This window comes from Heptranchias perlo, chromosome 20 (genome assembly GCF_035084215.1).
Source record: "Heptranchias perlo isolate sHepPer1 chromosome 20, sHepPer1.hap1, whole genome shotgun sequence".
Classification (NCBI taxonomy): Eukaryota; Metazoa; Chordata; class Chondrichthyes; order Hexanchiformes; family Hexanchidae; genus Heptranchias; species Heptranchias perlo.
Genome location: NC_090344.1, coordinates 51,449,999 through 51,465,132, shown reverse-complemented (window position 1 = coordinate 51,465,132; position 15,134 = coordinate 51,449,999). Strand labels below are relative to the sequence as shown.

General features: G+C 45.1%; 1 protein-coding gene across 4 annotated transcripts in view; it reads right to left on the bottom strand.

The window, feature by feature from the left end:
* The window catches only part of LOC137335872 (metal transporter CNNM3), a 35,739-nt gene that overhangs the window by 13,720 nt on the left and 6,885 nt on the right, over positions 1-15,134 (bottom strand). For 2 of the 4 annotated variants that reach the window (XR_010966529.1, XR_010966530.1), the window contains exons 5-8: positions 13,466-13,562; positions 11,284-11,429; positions 9,880-10,015; positions 7,200-7,321 (exon numbers count right to left, since the gene is read on the bottom strand). Coding sequence is in view for 1 of the 4 variants with exons in the window: in XM_068001370.1 (XP_067857471.1) it covers positions 7,257-7,321; positions 9,880-10,015; positions 11,284-11,429; positions 13,466-13,562 (444 nt within the window). In the remaining 3 variants the exon portion in view is untranslated. Of the gene's footprint in view, positions 1-7,099; positions 7,322-9,879; positions 10,016-10,193; positions 11,135-11,283; positions 11,430-13,465; positions 13,563-15,134 lie in introns of those variants that run through there. The other 2 variants (XM_068001370.1, XR_010966531.1) reach the window with 2 other exon arrangements.

Sequence of the window (15,134 nt, the reverse complement as noted above, 5' to 3'; positions counted from 1 at the left end):
CCTTTTTCTGCCCAAATTAAGTGCTGCGACCATATGTGCCAGCTCTGTGAAAGGCTTAGCCACTCAATCCCATTCCATTGCCCTTTTAAACTTTTCTTTTTCAAATATTCTACTCAACTAAGTTATTTTATTGCCTACCACAGCAGCACCACTGACTGAGCATTCAATTATCAGAAATCCAAGACTTGCCCATTTGTGGGAAAGTGCGAGGTCATCCACTTTGAATCTAAGAAAGACAAATTGGAATATTTTCTTAATGGTGAGAAACTAGGAACTATGGAGGAGCAAAGTGTGTCCATGTGGACAAATCACTAAAAGCTAGGTACAAAAAGTAATCAAAAAGGCTAATGGAATGTTGGTCTTTATCTTAAGGGGGCTGAAATACAAAGGGGAGGAATTTATGCTTCAGTTGTACAGAGCCTTGGTCAGTCCCCATCTGGAGAGACTGCATTCAGTTCTGGGTATCACACCTCAGGAAGGATATATTGGCCTTGGAGGGGGTGCAGCGCAGATTCAAAAGAATTATACCAGGGCTTAGAGGGTTAAATTGATGTCAACTTGAATAAACTTGGCTTGTATTTCCTTGAGTTTAGACAGTTGAGGGGCAAGAGAGAAATTATTTCCTCTCATGGGGAAATCCAGAACAAGGGGGCATAATCTTAAATTTGAGCTAGGCCATTCAAGAGTGAAATCAGGAAGCACTTTTTCACACAAAGGGGAGTGGAAATCTGGAACTCTCTTCCCCCAAAAGGCTGTGGATGCTGGGGATCAATTGGAGCTTTCAATACTAAGATGGATAGATTTCTGTTCGGTAAAGGTACCAAGGAATATGGATCAGAGGTGGGTGAATGAAGTTGAGATACAGATCAGCTATGATCTAATAAAAGGCGGAACAGGCTCGGGAGGCTGAACGGCCTCCTCCTGTTCCTATTTGTACCCGTTTACAGAACTCAAAAAAAAAACTCAAAGTAATGGAAGACTTAAAAGAGTAAAGCTTCTGGAATTTGGTCCTCGGAGTGATGCTGAACTCAAGATCATATTACAGTCTTTAAAGGGAGGGAAATTCAGGCTCCAATCGAGTTTCTCCCGAGAATACAATGTCATCCCGGACTGCAATCACTGGTTACGCTCAGTGTTTTTGAAGAGCATCAGTGTTCCAATTTCATTGTAAGCAGCCGTATTATTGTATACTCTTTTCAGCAGCAAATGATTCAGCTGTACACCACGGTACATGACGTAATGCATTTTTAAGTCGAAAAAGCTAGACTCAGGGCCAAGGCCCATAGTGAAAGAAAGAACTTGCATTCATATATCGCCTTTTACGACCTCAGGATGTCCCAAAGCGCTTTACAGCTGAGCTAAGTGCAGGGCACATGGTAGCGTTCGAGAAAGCAGGAGAGATGAGGTAGATTGAGAAGCAGCAGTTAATTGACACCAAGCTTGGTTTTTGAGAAACATGTTGTAGCTGTTTGAGAATGCTCACAATGTAACCCAGGGTGTAGCCCAGTCTGAAATGTGGGACATTACAGAGCATAAACTCTTGAGCAGACTGCAGATACAATCATCAGTGCCTGAGAGTCCCGAACAAACAAAGCCACAGGAAGGAGATCCTCCAGTGCTACCATTACCATCTGAGCCATACAGACATCGAGGTCCCAGGTTTAATGCTCGACCTGTGCCAGCTTAGTTGATCTCAGCTGGGGTGACATAAAGGGGCACTGGAGCTCCCCTTAGCTAAGGAAGTGAAAATCAGCCCTTGTTCCCATCATTCAATGATTTCAATCCCCCCCCCCCAACTTTACTGGGAAGTGCACAGGTGAACATCGAGTGAGGACAGGATCAGACTTAGCTGTGATAGCTGATGTGCCTCCCATGGTCAAATATCCTGCCAACACACACTCGTCTAAGCTCATATATAGCCAGTTGGATGAGGCAGTAGAGAGCTGGTAGTGACATGGTACCTCAACAGGAGTCAAAACCTTCACAAGAGGAAGAGGGAAGACAAGGGGGAATACGGCAAACAAATATTTTACATACATATTTATGTGTGTAAATCCTGTTCCTACGTGAACCCATTTAAAGAGTGCAAGAAAAAACTCCATTAGACATGAAAGACTTGAAGAATAAGGCTTTTGGCATCAGAGAGACGCTGAACTCAAGATCATATTAGTCTTTGAGGGGAGGGGAGGGTCAGGCTCCAAGTATACTGCGATGCACTCAGAGTGCTTTTATAAGGAGCATTTGTGTTCCAATTTATTAAACTGACCTGCAATCTAATGCAACAGACTTCAGCTCATCAGTACAATACAACACAATACAGACCCATTTCTCTTTAAATATATATCTCCAATATTACAATATAAATGTACATACAAATAACATACTTTTTAATTGCAATGATTAAAAAATATTTACCTGGAATGTGGTTAAAAATATGTACTGGAAATTACACAATTTTAATACATTTGTTTGTATATAAAACATAAGTGCACAAAGTAACCCTATAAATCATTAGTTTGAAACCTGATGATTGCTTCTAGATTCAGAAGCTCCTAGAAATACTGGAACATAACCAAGAGTTTAAAATAAACACATTTGATTTTGGCTGAATTATTGGCACTTACATTTTTTTTCTAAACTCTTTGGTCAAACTACTGAATTAATGATTAGTAGTTTAAAACTACTTCTAATGTATTGTTTTAAAGACCATCATTTTGAACAGTGTGCCTCTTAGTGTAAGGAACAGTGAAACCTCACTAAAGGAAAATGAGAGAGAGAGAGAAAGAGAAAGAAAGAAAGAAAGAAAGAAGTGAAAGAGCTGGCTGGAGGTGCCTCATCACTTTCTGGCCCTGCTTTAAGCTGCCATGGTCCCCTTCGCCACCTTGTGATTCGGTTATCTGCACTTTGTCTTTTCTCCTCTAGGCACTGACACTTGCTGGGCTCTGGTTCCTGATCATGCAGGTGGCCATTCTTCGGTGAGGCTGTTCGACCATTGGGGCATCACCGCAAAACCAGATCCCATCCTCAACCCATGTCCACACACTCGCACTTTCCAGTGGGAATCACTACAAAGCAGTCAGGAGAAGCAAACCCTGGGTGATTTTTCCACTTCCCTATCCCAGAGAATTGAGGCCGATTGTAGCAATCCCTCCCCACTACCCTGCCCGAGATCAGCTAACTCAGCACAAGGCGGGGATGAAACCTAGGACCTTCCTGGTCTGTGTGGGTCAGTAGCCCACTGGGTGGTACATACCCACGAAAGCCATTGAGAGAGCTGCCTCTTCACATTTTCAATTCGCGGTGTCTACATTCCAGACCCTGCAGGAAATCTCATTAAAAGGTGGCAAAGATATCACAATGATCACCAACATTCTTAATATTTACAAACACAATTGTCGTGTACCCAGCCATGTAGAATTGTGTAAGATCATCTCTAGCTAATTGTTAAAATTACAGTTTGGAGAGGATTACGTGGATAGCTTACAGCTTTGCATGAAAGCAGGCTCAAAATGGACACAGTAAAATAAAAATACTGGCAGGCAGGCAGGCAGTTACTGTACTCATAAGAGGCAACCTCACCTTGGCATCAAATCTCTTCACCGTTCACTGACGACACACTGGCCTCATCAGCATTCCCAAGAGAGGCACTGCACCTCTAAAGAGGAGTAAGACTGGTTGCAGTTTCCACACTAGATCGGACCAGACAGCACACTGTCACTAATAAATCCAATAAAGAATTCAGGAGAAACTCCTTTACTCAAGAGAGTGGTAAGAATGTGGAACCCGCTACCACATGGAGTGCTTAAGGTGAATAGCATAGATGCATTGAAGAGGAAGCTAGGTAAATACATGAGGGAGAAAGGAATAAAAGAATATGCTGATAGAGTGAGATGAAGTAGGGTAGGAGGCTCGTGTGGAACATAAACACCAGCATCGACCAGTTGGGCTGAATGGCCTGTCTCTGAGCTGTAAAATTCTATGTAATTTGTATATGCTTGCACAATGGAAATGCTTAAGAGTTGCACAAGCTTTCTGTAAAGAAAACCAGATAAGAAGTGGGTGAGCGATCACATCTCAAGTACTGATTCTCCAGTAAAATCCAGGGCTTTTTCTTGCGAGTACTTTAATTGTTTAAATTTAGCAAGAACTAAAAGCACAATACCTTCCATTCCCTCTTGCTGGGTGGACTCAGCAAGGGGTGCAGGAACATTTGACAATCGCCCTCTAGACCGATCTACAGTAAAGAGGCAACCGGATGAATTCAGTACTCTTGTGAAGAGCCTCACTCGATGGTGAGCCTGAGTCAGGGGGATCAACGCTACAGCGTTGTAACCCTATCTCTGATCCACGTTGCTGCAGAATTGCAGAATTTACCCTCATATCTCTTTCCCCTCCCTCTCAATTATTTCTGTTTCTTTCTGGCAAGCAGTATATGAAAGCCTGTTAAATTAAACTGGAACTCTGAAATTTCGTTTTTTATTGTTGAAAAAAATTTCCTGAGACTTTTTAAAAAAACTTTTCAACAATGGGGTCTGGGTTGGGGGGGTCATCAAAAGCTCACTGGAAATCAGAAGATAAAATAATCCTGTACAGCAAATGCTGTACATTACATCTCACTAATCTGTCCAACTCGATGTGTAATGAACTCTACTTCCATCTTGCTTCTCCATTCTTTTTTAAATTTGTTCTTGAGATGTGACCAACACTTTGAAAAGGTTGCATTTATTGACCAACCCTAAGCAATGGTGCACCTTCTCCTTGAAGCAAGCGCGTTGCAACCACTTCAGAGGGTCAAACACATCTCGGTTAGACCAGGTAGCGGACGCAGGTCCCTCCCTGAAGGACATTAGTAAGCCATTTGGGTCGTTAACGATCGTCAGGCAGCTTTCAAGATCAATTTTGCTGGTTTCAGCGCACAAATTGCCAGATTTATTGAATTCAATGTCACAACTTGCCCTAGTGGGATTTGAACTCATGACCAGTTAGCTGCTAGTCCAGTACCACAACCACGACACAACCACACCCCGGAATCTTCGCAAACTTTCATTAATAATGATAATCAGCAGCAATGCCTTTCTTGAAGGCCACACTGAGTGATGGTTCAACATTCTATAGCATGGAGCGATGCAAAACGAGGTCCGTAATTCACGAGTTCTAAGATGGTGAGCTGAGTGGTTCAAGGACCTTCTCCATAGTAAAGGCGGAAAACTACAGGATGGATAGTTCTATGAAAACATTTACTCCAATCGGGTTACACTGAGTCCTTTAACATGCTCTCGCTGGATACTGGGAATAGTGCTGCCTCCAAGTAACGCTTACTTACCTTACCTTCGATAGACACCAATGAAAGTGAGAACAGTACCAACTCCTATGTCTTGCATCATCCCACACCTGGACAGGTCATGAATGGAGACCCAGGGGCAGATGGAGCAGCGAGTCTAGTGTGGGTCATAGGCGAAGAGGGGGCAGGACACAACTGGTCATTGTAGGAGAGTCACAGGTTTGCGATGGTGTGTGAGGATCATTCAGCTCCCCATTGTCTGAAAATAATGAACCAGCTGTCTTGTTTGGAATAACCTACCAGGTAGGGAGTGGATTCAAAGAGGGGTGCACTAGATGCAGCCAGATACCAGGTTGGGGTGAGTGTGAGAGGGATGGGAACCAATTTGGCCAAAAGGCCTTTTTCATCCTTGACTTTTCCTTATGTTCTTATACCTTAAGAATCCATCAGCTGCCGTGTAAAACTTCAAATCAGATTACGAGGAATTGAACACGGGCCGAGGGTGGTTACATCACCATCACAAAAGCACTGATTGGAGCACGTGATACTGCCTGGTCAGTAGCTGAGGTGCTTCTCTGGGTGCCTGTAAGGTCACTGCAGGATCAATGTAAGGTTTTTAACATCTCAAAAGATGAAACCCAATGATTTATTTTTAAAATTTCCCCTCTCGTCTCCTGAAGGCGCTGACTCTTGCTGGGGTACCGTCCTTCTTGCATCCAGCCCAAGTGACCATTCCTTGTGTGTGAGCCTCGACAGCGAGCGTCATCTGACTGTAAAGAGTACCAGGGCTGAGCTCTATTCTGTTCTCGCTCAACACCCACACACATGCACTTTCCAGCGGTGCAGCGATCCAAACTGGGAACCCTGGCTGATTTGTTCTCCCCTCCGTAGCCCAGGAATATCAAAGATAACTGTACATCACCGTTGCTGAGATTGACAGTTGGGGAATCGAATCTACCTCCTTCCAAATCTGTACGGCTTCATTCCACGCTAATCAAATAACATCAGCTCCTGGGCACAAAAATCTAGACTGACATCCAGTGCAGTACTGAGGGAGTGCTGCACTGTTGGAGGTGCTGACTTTTGCATGAGGCGTTAAACCGAGGTGGATGTAAAAGATCCCTTGGAAGAAGAGCAGACGAGTTCTCCCCGGTATCCTGGCTAATATTTATCCCTCAACCAACATCACGAGAACAGATTAACTGGTCATTATCACATTGCTGTTTGTGGGAGCTTGCTATGCGTAAATTGGCTGCATTATAACAGTTCCTACATTACAACAGTGACTACACTTCAAAAGTTAATTGGCTGTAAATTGGCTTGGGACGTCCTGAGGTCGTGTAAATGCAAGTTCTTTCTTTCTTTCTTCTTAAATGGAGCTATTGTGGGGACTGAAAAGCTTGCAAGCTAATGACAAGGAACTCAAAGTATTTATGATTCAGGGGTTTACCATGGCTGCATGACTCTTAGTTGTGGTGTTTAAAAAACTGCGGTATGTTCACATTCGTTATTGCTCGAACATGTCTTCATTCTGTAGTCTTCAAGTAACTGCATTAGAACCCATAGACCGTGGGTACAAACGTGAAGTCACGATAAATCTTTTTGTCTGTTCGACTGCAACAGATTAATACACAACTATAACCCTGCGAAGTTTAAAGATCACAGAGACCAGTTCTATCTGAGGAATTAGTCAAGGTTAGTCTTTTTAGCATTATATACTCCACTGTCTCTTCACTGCGCACAAAGCCTACAAAAGTAAGAAAGTCCTTTTCTCCTTTCCACTCCCTCCCCTCCCCTCCCCACCCCACCTTCCCCCCCCCCCCCCCCCAAATTGCAACAACACCAAATGCACAGTCTGTCCAGCAAATGGATGGCGCTAGCTCCAGCCAGGCGCTAGCAGAATACGTTCGCAGCTTACTGAAGTGGTGTGGCTTCGGGCGCAGAGAACACAAGCACCCTCTGACGCTCTCCTTGGCTAGACGCCAGCATTCATCCCTGGGCTGTCTTCCTCGCTGGTTTGCGGTTTACTTCTGCTGGTGCCTGATGACAATATTAGAGAGAGAAAAAAAAAGTGTTTTAACGTTAACCTTTTATCATCGGAGATATCCCAGGTGAGATTTGAGGTTGCGTGCAGTTTGCCTGTGACGTCCACTCAGTGCCCAAAGTATAAAGATGGGGAAAAGCAGCAAGCAGTCTGCATCAGGCAGGCCACAGGGAATGGCAAACAGCATTCATTTTTCTCTTATTACTTCTCTCTCTCTCTCTCTTCAAAGTCCATCTGGCGATAGGAATTTGCAAGGGTTTTCTCTTGCAAGAGGAAAATTAAGAGACAGCTACGCAGACAGGGTAATACCAGCATTCATAACAACAGGAGCCTTTGAGTCAGTCGGCCTGCCTTTCTCATTAAAGTATATTAACCCCGCAGCTAAATTATGAAGAGCAAGAAACAAAAAGGAAAGAAAGACCACGAGATTACGAGTGAGATGGCCAGTCGGCCTATTTTAATTCATCCAACTAGAAAGATCCTAAAATCTCCCAACTGAAGCACCAATGTGGATTAAATGCTTCCAGCATTTCCACTTCCACTGCTCTGTCTGGAAATCTACTTCACAGGTCGCTCTCTCTCGGAAAGAATTTCCCGACATCAGTCCAAAATTTGCCTCTTTCTAGCTGCAATCCGTGCTCCCTTGTTCTATTCTCGCAGTTTAATTTGAAGTAACATTCCGGATTTACGATTTCCATAATAATCTTGTATATCTCTCAGATCCTCTCTCAGATACCTCCTTTCCAGGCTGAAAAGACCAAGTCTCCAGTCTTTCCTCATAACTCAGACTCCCGAGAGTGGGCATCAGCCTGTGGCTCTTCTCTGCACCGCCTCCAACACTCGAATGTCTCCCCGTGTCTTAGTGACCAGGACTAGACACAGTACTCAAGGTACGGTCTGGTCTGGTCACAGCACTGTGCAGTTACACTGACTTTTATTCTGTTTTGGCTATGTAGTTCAACATCCTATTGGCTTGGTTGATTTCTGCTCTGCACTCATTGTGACACGTTTAGTGTTATGTCTGCGAAGATTCCTACATCTTTTTCAGTTTCAGCCTTAGCCATTTTAACAGCATTGATGGATTATGAGTGCCACCCATTTTAACAGCATTGATGGATTATGAGTGCCACCCATTTTAACAGCATTGGTGGATTATGAGTGCCACCCATTTTAACAGCATTGGTGGATTATGAATGCCACCCATTTTAACAGCATTGGTGGATTATGTGTGCCACCCATTTTTCCTCTCTATGTGGCATATTTTACACTTGCCTGCATTAAATTCCAAATGCCACTGTTCTGCCCACTCACAGATTTTGTTCGGTTTATTCTGCACTTTCTAAGCGATCTCCTCCGATTCCACCACCCCTCCTAGTTTGGTATCATCTGCAAACTTGACCAGTTTGCATTGAGTTTCTAAATCTAAGACACAGATGTAAATTAAAAACAGTAGTGCTCCCAACACTGGGCCCTGGGGCAGCCCCTCAATCCGTTCCCCTCAACCCAACATAGCCGTTCCAGTCAGCACTGGTTGTTTCTACCCACCACCGTGTTTCTTACCCATCCTCAGGGTTTACTCGGATTCCCCCCTGAGCTCGGAGTTTAAGTAATAGCCTTTTGTGTGCAACTTTATCAAAAGACGTTTGGAAATCTGGATCCACGTCATTGTACGATGTTCCAAAGTCCACTTGGGTTATTACTCCCTCAGGGGTCAGGGAAATTGGTGAGGAAGTATCTTTCCCTTCTGAATCCAGGTTAACTGCTGTTTACTAAGGGATTATTGTACAGATAGCACTCGAGTTTACTCCTGACCATTAAATCACACAGAACAGAAGTGAGACTAATGGGTCTGTAGTGCCTGTTTTGTCCCCTTTTTTGAATATGGGCACCACATTAGCCTGTTTTCAATCTATATACACCTCCCCAGTAGAACCATAGAAAAGACACAGCACAGAAGGAGGCCGTTCGGTCCATCGTGTCCGCGCTGGCTCGAAGAACAACCAGGTGCCCATTCTAATCCCACCTTCCAGCACCCGGTCCGTAGCCCTGCAGCTTACAGCACTTTAGGTGCAGGTCCAGGTACTTTTTAAATCGAGTTGAGGGTCCCTGCCTCTACCACCAATTCGGGCAGCAAATTCCATACACCCACCACCCTCTGGGTAAAAACGTTTTTCCTCATGTCCCCTCTAATCCCATGTGTCCAATGACTCCCTCATAATGATTCTTAGCACCTCACGTCTCCTCCCTATTCTCTCTCAGTTCTCTGGGGATTTATTTGTGAGCTCTTTCATCCTGTCTACGACTTCAATCTCTTTCATCACAGTCATTAATTTTACATTGGATATCTGTGTTTAGGGAGAGGTGTAGCTCATGTTTGGGAACCAGTATTCACTCAGAAGATTTTTTTTGTGCTTGTCCTGAGGTTCAAGCCTGTTTGCATCTTTTATGATTTCATCTCTTTTCTAACCAGGCAGATCAGACAATTATTAAAACGTAGTCAACAACTCAACAAAAATAAATCACTGAGACCCGCACACATAAAAGAAACACTCACATGTGGAAGAATTCTGGTCATTGAGCAATTTTGCTTGACTGCTGGGCATCACTTTTAGTTCAAAGCTGTCTGGTGACGGTGAGGAGTTGTGTATTCTTGAGGCCATAATTGCATTTAAATACTGCAACCGTGTAACCTGAGCAGGAAAAATGCACACAGTGAGGCTGCAGGAGTGACTGCAACTGCCCCTGTGAACTGCAGTTACTGATAATAAATAGGCACAAGCTGTAAGATCAGTACCTTGTTTCAATCAATGTTTATAATACAGACTCCGCTACAAATGACTTGAGACCCTCCCAACTCCCTTCTCTCACCTACTGCCCTGAAGGTGCTGACTCTCTCTGGCGCACTGTTGTATGGTACTTGTAAGCCTTCTGGTTCATTGTTAAAGTGGCCGTTCTTCATGTGGGAGTTCAGTGTCGGTGGGCTGTTTGACTGCGGGAGGCACCACGGGTGAATCTGAACGTGTCCTCTCCCGATCCTATCCTCACCCAATATCCAGGACATGCACTTTCCAGTAGGGGTCTCTGGATAACGATCAGGAACAGGAGATTGGCTGATTCTCCCCATCTCGATCCGAGGGACCAACTGTAGCCCCTTTTACTATCGCCCAAATGAGTCAACTTGGCAAAGGCCAGAGGTTGAGCCTGGGATCTTCCTGGTCTGTTTGGCTCAGTGCCACATTGGACAGTGCATTCATCCACCAGTCTAAAACCATTTAGTGGGCGAGAAGGCGAGGGAGATGCTCGCCCGTGTTCAGTGCCATTCACAGGATGAAACAGAGCGATTTTAAACGTTGACACAAATGCTGCAACAGGGCTCACTGGCTGGTGTGGTGGGTGCTGACTCACTGTACGCCTTCAAGAGGGAGCTGGACTGGTTCGTGGCTGGGGCACAGACCACATCATGTGGAGGGTAAGTGGATTAACATAGAACACACGCAAGGTCAATATGATTTCCTGGACTGGTTTCGATCGCCTGGGGGGGGGGGGGGGGTCAGAGAGGAAATTTCCAGATTTTGTTTCTCCCTTTTTGGCCCTGGGGGTTTCTGCCCCTCCCAGGAGATTACATGGCTGCAGGGGAGGGGTAGGAAGTGTCTAGTTATGATGTTCCAGGCATCACGGACCAGCTAGTCTTTTCCTGCCCATCAGTTTTGTATGTTTGTCTGTTCCCCTCTCCTCTATCCCTCAAAACCTTCCCAAAATGGGGAATAAAAACAGACAATGCTGCAAATGCATAAACGGTTGGTCAGTATCTGAAAAGAGAAAGAACAGTTCTGATGAGGAGTCCCACCCGAAATCTGAACCCGTGTTTTCCCTTTAAGATGACGACTGTAATTCCAGCATTTTCTGCTTTTGTTTCACTCGATGTTTATCTTCTTATTCTTACTAGTTGTGACCTTACCTTCAGAACCTGTAGGTCATTAAGTGCTCTTACAGTGTAGTCAGGGCAGTACATGGAAAGGCTTGCATTCTCCCCAGATTCCAACAGCTCCTTGGAGAATGGGTCTCGTCGACTCCACTTAATGTTAGCGACTGGTGATTGGTGGACTAAGGAAACCAGAGTTAAAATGACTCCTTTGAGTGATACAGCTGTACAGTGCACAGAAATCTCTCAGATTCTGTCATGAATACAGCATCAATTAAAAGTACTAGTCAATCTCGTCTGGCATTGCAAATAGGGAGTCTAGACCATGTGTAGTGGGGTTAGAGGGCGGGAGATAACCAGGGTTTGCAGATGTAATTCAATCCCATTTTAAAAGTCAAACACTCGGTCCTTATTTTTATATTTCCATTATAAATCCCGCATTTATAATAGTAACCATTACACTTTAATATTGTGCCAATATGCCTCATTTGTGATGCTTTTAATTTATCCCCTCAAAACATTCGCACCACTCCCACCCCCGGTGACAGCCCTGTCCCCACTAGTACTTCATCCCAGTGTTACGCAGCTCAAAACACTCTCTCCACACAAAGCCAAAGTTTGGAAGGATACAATCTAGAATTGCACTGCTGGGTTTCTGTTTGCAGTTCAAGTGGACACTGTGAAAATATCACACACCCAGTGTTACAATGTGCTGAAATCCCAGTGACAACAATTCCTGTGCAGAGAGATAAAATTTCAAGAGGCCATAGGACCTGCAGAGCAAACTGCAGAGTAAAATGCTACAGCAACCGTAATTTGACAGGAGAATGAGCACTAGAAACATAGGAACAGCAGATGATTATTCAGATCATCGAGTTTACTGCATCGTTCCATTCCTCTACACTGTCCCATCAAGCTCTCCTAGGGCAGGTACAGCACGGGTTAGATACAGAGTAAAGCTCCTTCTACACTGTCCCATCAAACACTCCCAGGGCAGGTACAGGGTTAGATACAGAGTAAAGCTCCCTCTACACTGTCCCATCAAACACTCCCAGGGCAGGTACAGCACGGGTTAGATACAGAGTAAAGCTCCTTCTACACTGTCCCATCAAACACTCCCAGGGCAGGTACAGTACGGGTTAGATACAGAGTAAAGCTCCCTCTACACTGTCCCATCAAACACTCCCAGGGCAGGAACAGCACGGGTTAGATACAGAGTAAAGCTCCCTCTACACTGTCCCATCAAACACTCCCAGGGCAGGAACAGCACGGGTTAGATACAGAGTAAAGCTCCCTCTACACTGTCCCATCAAACACTCCCAGGGCAGGAACAGCACGGGTTAGATACAGAGTAAAGCTCCCTCTACACTGTCCCATCAAACACTCCCAGGGCAGGAACAGCACGGGTTAGATACAGAGTAAAGCTCCCTCTACACTGTCCCATCAAACACTCCCAGGGCAGGAACAGCACGGGTTAGATACAGAGTAAAGCTCCCTCTACACTGTCCCATCAAACACTCCCAGGGCAGGAACAGCACGGGTTAGATACAGAGTAAAGCTCCCTCTACACTGTCCCATCAAACACTCCCAGGGCAGGAACAGCACGGGTTAGATACAGAGTAAAGCTCCCTGACTCTTGTTCTTATAAAGTGATTCAGCCCCAACTTCAGAACATTCTCAATTGCACTACTTTCCCATTGTAAACATCCTGTGGCATCTGAATAGGATTACCAATTTAGCACCAATTAATGCAGAATTAATGTCAGTTTTATGCATACCAACTAAGAACTGGGTTGAAACTGACACGTATTAATTTCACAGTCAACAGATAGGTCTTTGATCCATCAACTTGGGCTTGACATATCTCTAGCCCAATTTTAGAACTGTACTGCTCCAGTGTGAAATCCCAATCCAAAGAGCAGCCATCCTCTGATCTCAGAGCGAAGGTCGTTTTTGTAGCCTGCGTTCACTCAGGACTGAACCGAGGCTGCTCGAACTCATTGCACCAGGGAACCTCTGATGGAAAGGTTTTTAAGTGTACCAATTATCAGACATCATTTTTAATAAACATTTTTCTTCTCCCCGCCCACCCCACCCCAAAGGAACGATAGATTCTTAAACACACCCTAGTATCTTGTGTATGAGTCAGTAAAACATTAATAAAGTTAGCACAGGTGTGCAAACAAGACACAGAAATAAGCACATGACCCAATCCTACCAGAGGACGGGGCAGTCAGCGCAGAGACACCGTAGTAAGTGAAGGCTCCATTTTCAAACTTCAGGCCCTCCTTCCCGATCTCCACCTCCACTCGTCCCTGTTTATAACACAAGGTGGCCCATTGGTATTTACCATTGGTGTCAATTACACAAATACTTTCTGTAATATGGTGCAACAATCAATGAACTTATATGCATGGGGCACAATTATTTGAATGACAGGAAAATAGATATTTTTAAAAATGGTTTAAAATGGTTAATAAACGAAGATCAAATTGGTAGTCTGCTAACACCACTGCCACACTGGTGCTTCTAGGATTGGCCATTCCCGCCCTCTCCTGATGGCACTGATTCTTTTGGCAGTACAGTTCCACAGGTGCTAGTGTCTCTCTGATACAACTCCCCTCAAGCTGCCACTCATCCAAAATACCACAGCTGGAGTCCTCAGTCAAACTGAGTCCCAAAACTCCTATTCTCCATCTCTTCAAGCTCCACTGGTCCCCTGTGACCGAGACCGTCAATTTCAACACTTTTGTCCTTGTTTTTAAAACACGCCATGGCCTCACCCCAACCTCCCTTACTGATCTCCTTCTGCCTCATGTTCTTGCACACACCCTCTGTGCTCCACTAACACCAGCTTCTCCTTACCCCTCACTCCCTCCAATCAGCCAGTCAGTCAGGCTCCCCCCTGGAACTCGTTCCCAGTTCTCTGGACTGTGATACCTGCCATCCTTCTTTCGAAAGCCTCCTCTTTGATGTGTCTTTGATTCATCACCCCGGCTCCTCCATCATTCGCCCCTATCCCCATGCATGGTGTCCACCACATCCCGTTCCTCCTTACTGTGCTGAGGCACATGACCAGCACTATATAAATGCAAGTTGTTATTCGTGTTTGTGCCGAGACAGTAAGGCCAGCTATTTCACTTGGCAGGCAGTGCACACTAGACGCCCACATGTGCACTTAGTCCAGTGTATACTAGACACCCACATGTGCACTTAGTCCAGTGCACACTAGACGCCCACATGTGCACTTAGTCCAGTGTATACTAGACGCCCACATGTGCACTTAGTCCAGTGTATACTAGACGCCCACATGTGCACTTAGTCCAGTGTATACTAGACGCCCACATGTGCACTTAGTCCAGTGTATACTAGACGCCCACATGTGCACTTAGTCCAGTGTATACTAGACGCCCACATGTGCACTTCAGTCCAGTGTATACTAGACGCCCACATGTGCACTTCAGTCCAGTGTATACTAGACGCCCACATGTGCACTTAGTCCAGTGCACACTAGACGCCCACATGTGCACTTAGTCCAGTGCACACTAGACGCCCACATGTGCACTTAGTCCAGTGCACACTAGACGCCCACATGTGCACTTAGTCCAGTGTATACTAGACGCCCACATGTGCACTTCAGTCCAGTGCACACTAGACCTCTACATGTTCAGTGCACACTAGACACTCACATGTACACTTCTCAGCAGGGGTCAATGAATAACGATTTGGAGCAGAAACCATGGCTTGTTTATTTTTGTTCCCGTCGCGTGGATGCTGAGGCCCATTGTAGAATTCCAATTGCTACCCAGTTAGCGAACAGAAGGTGCCTTCAGGAAAGGTCGGGGGCGGGCAAACAGGGGACACAGGTATTACTCAAGTGAAAGCAT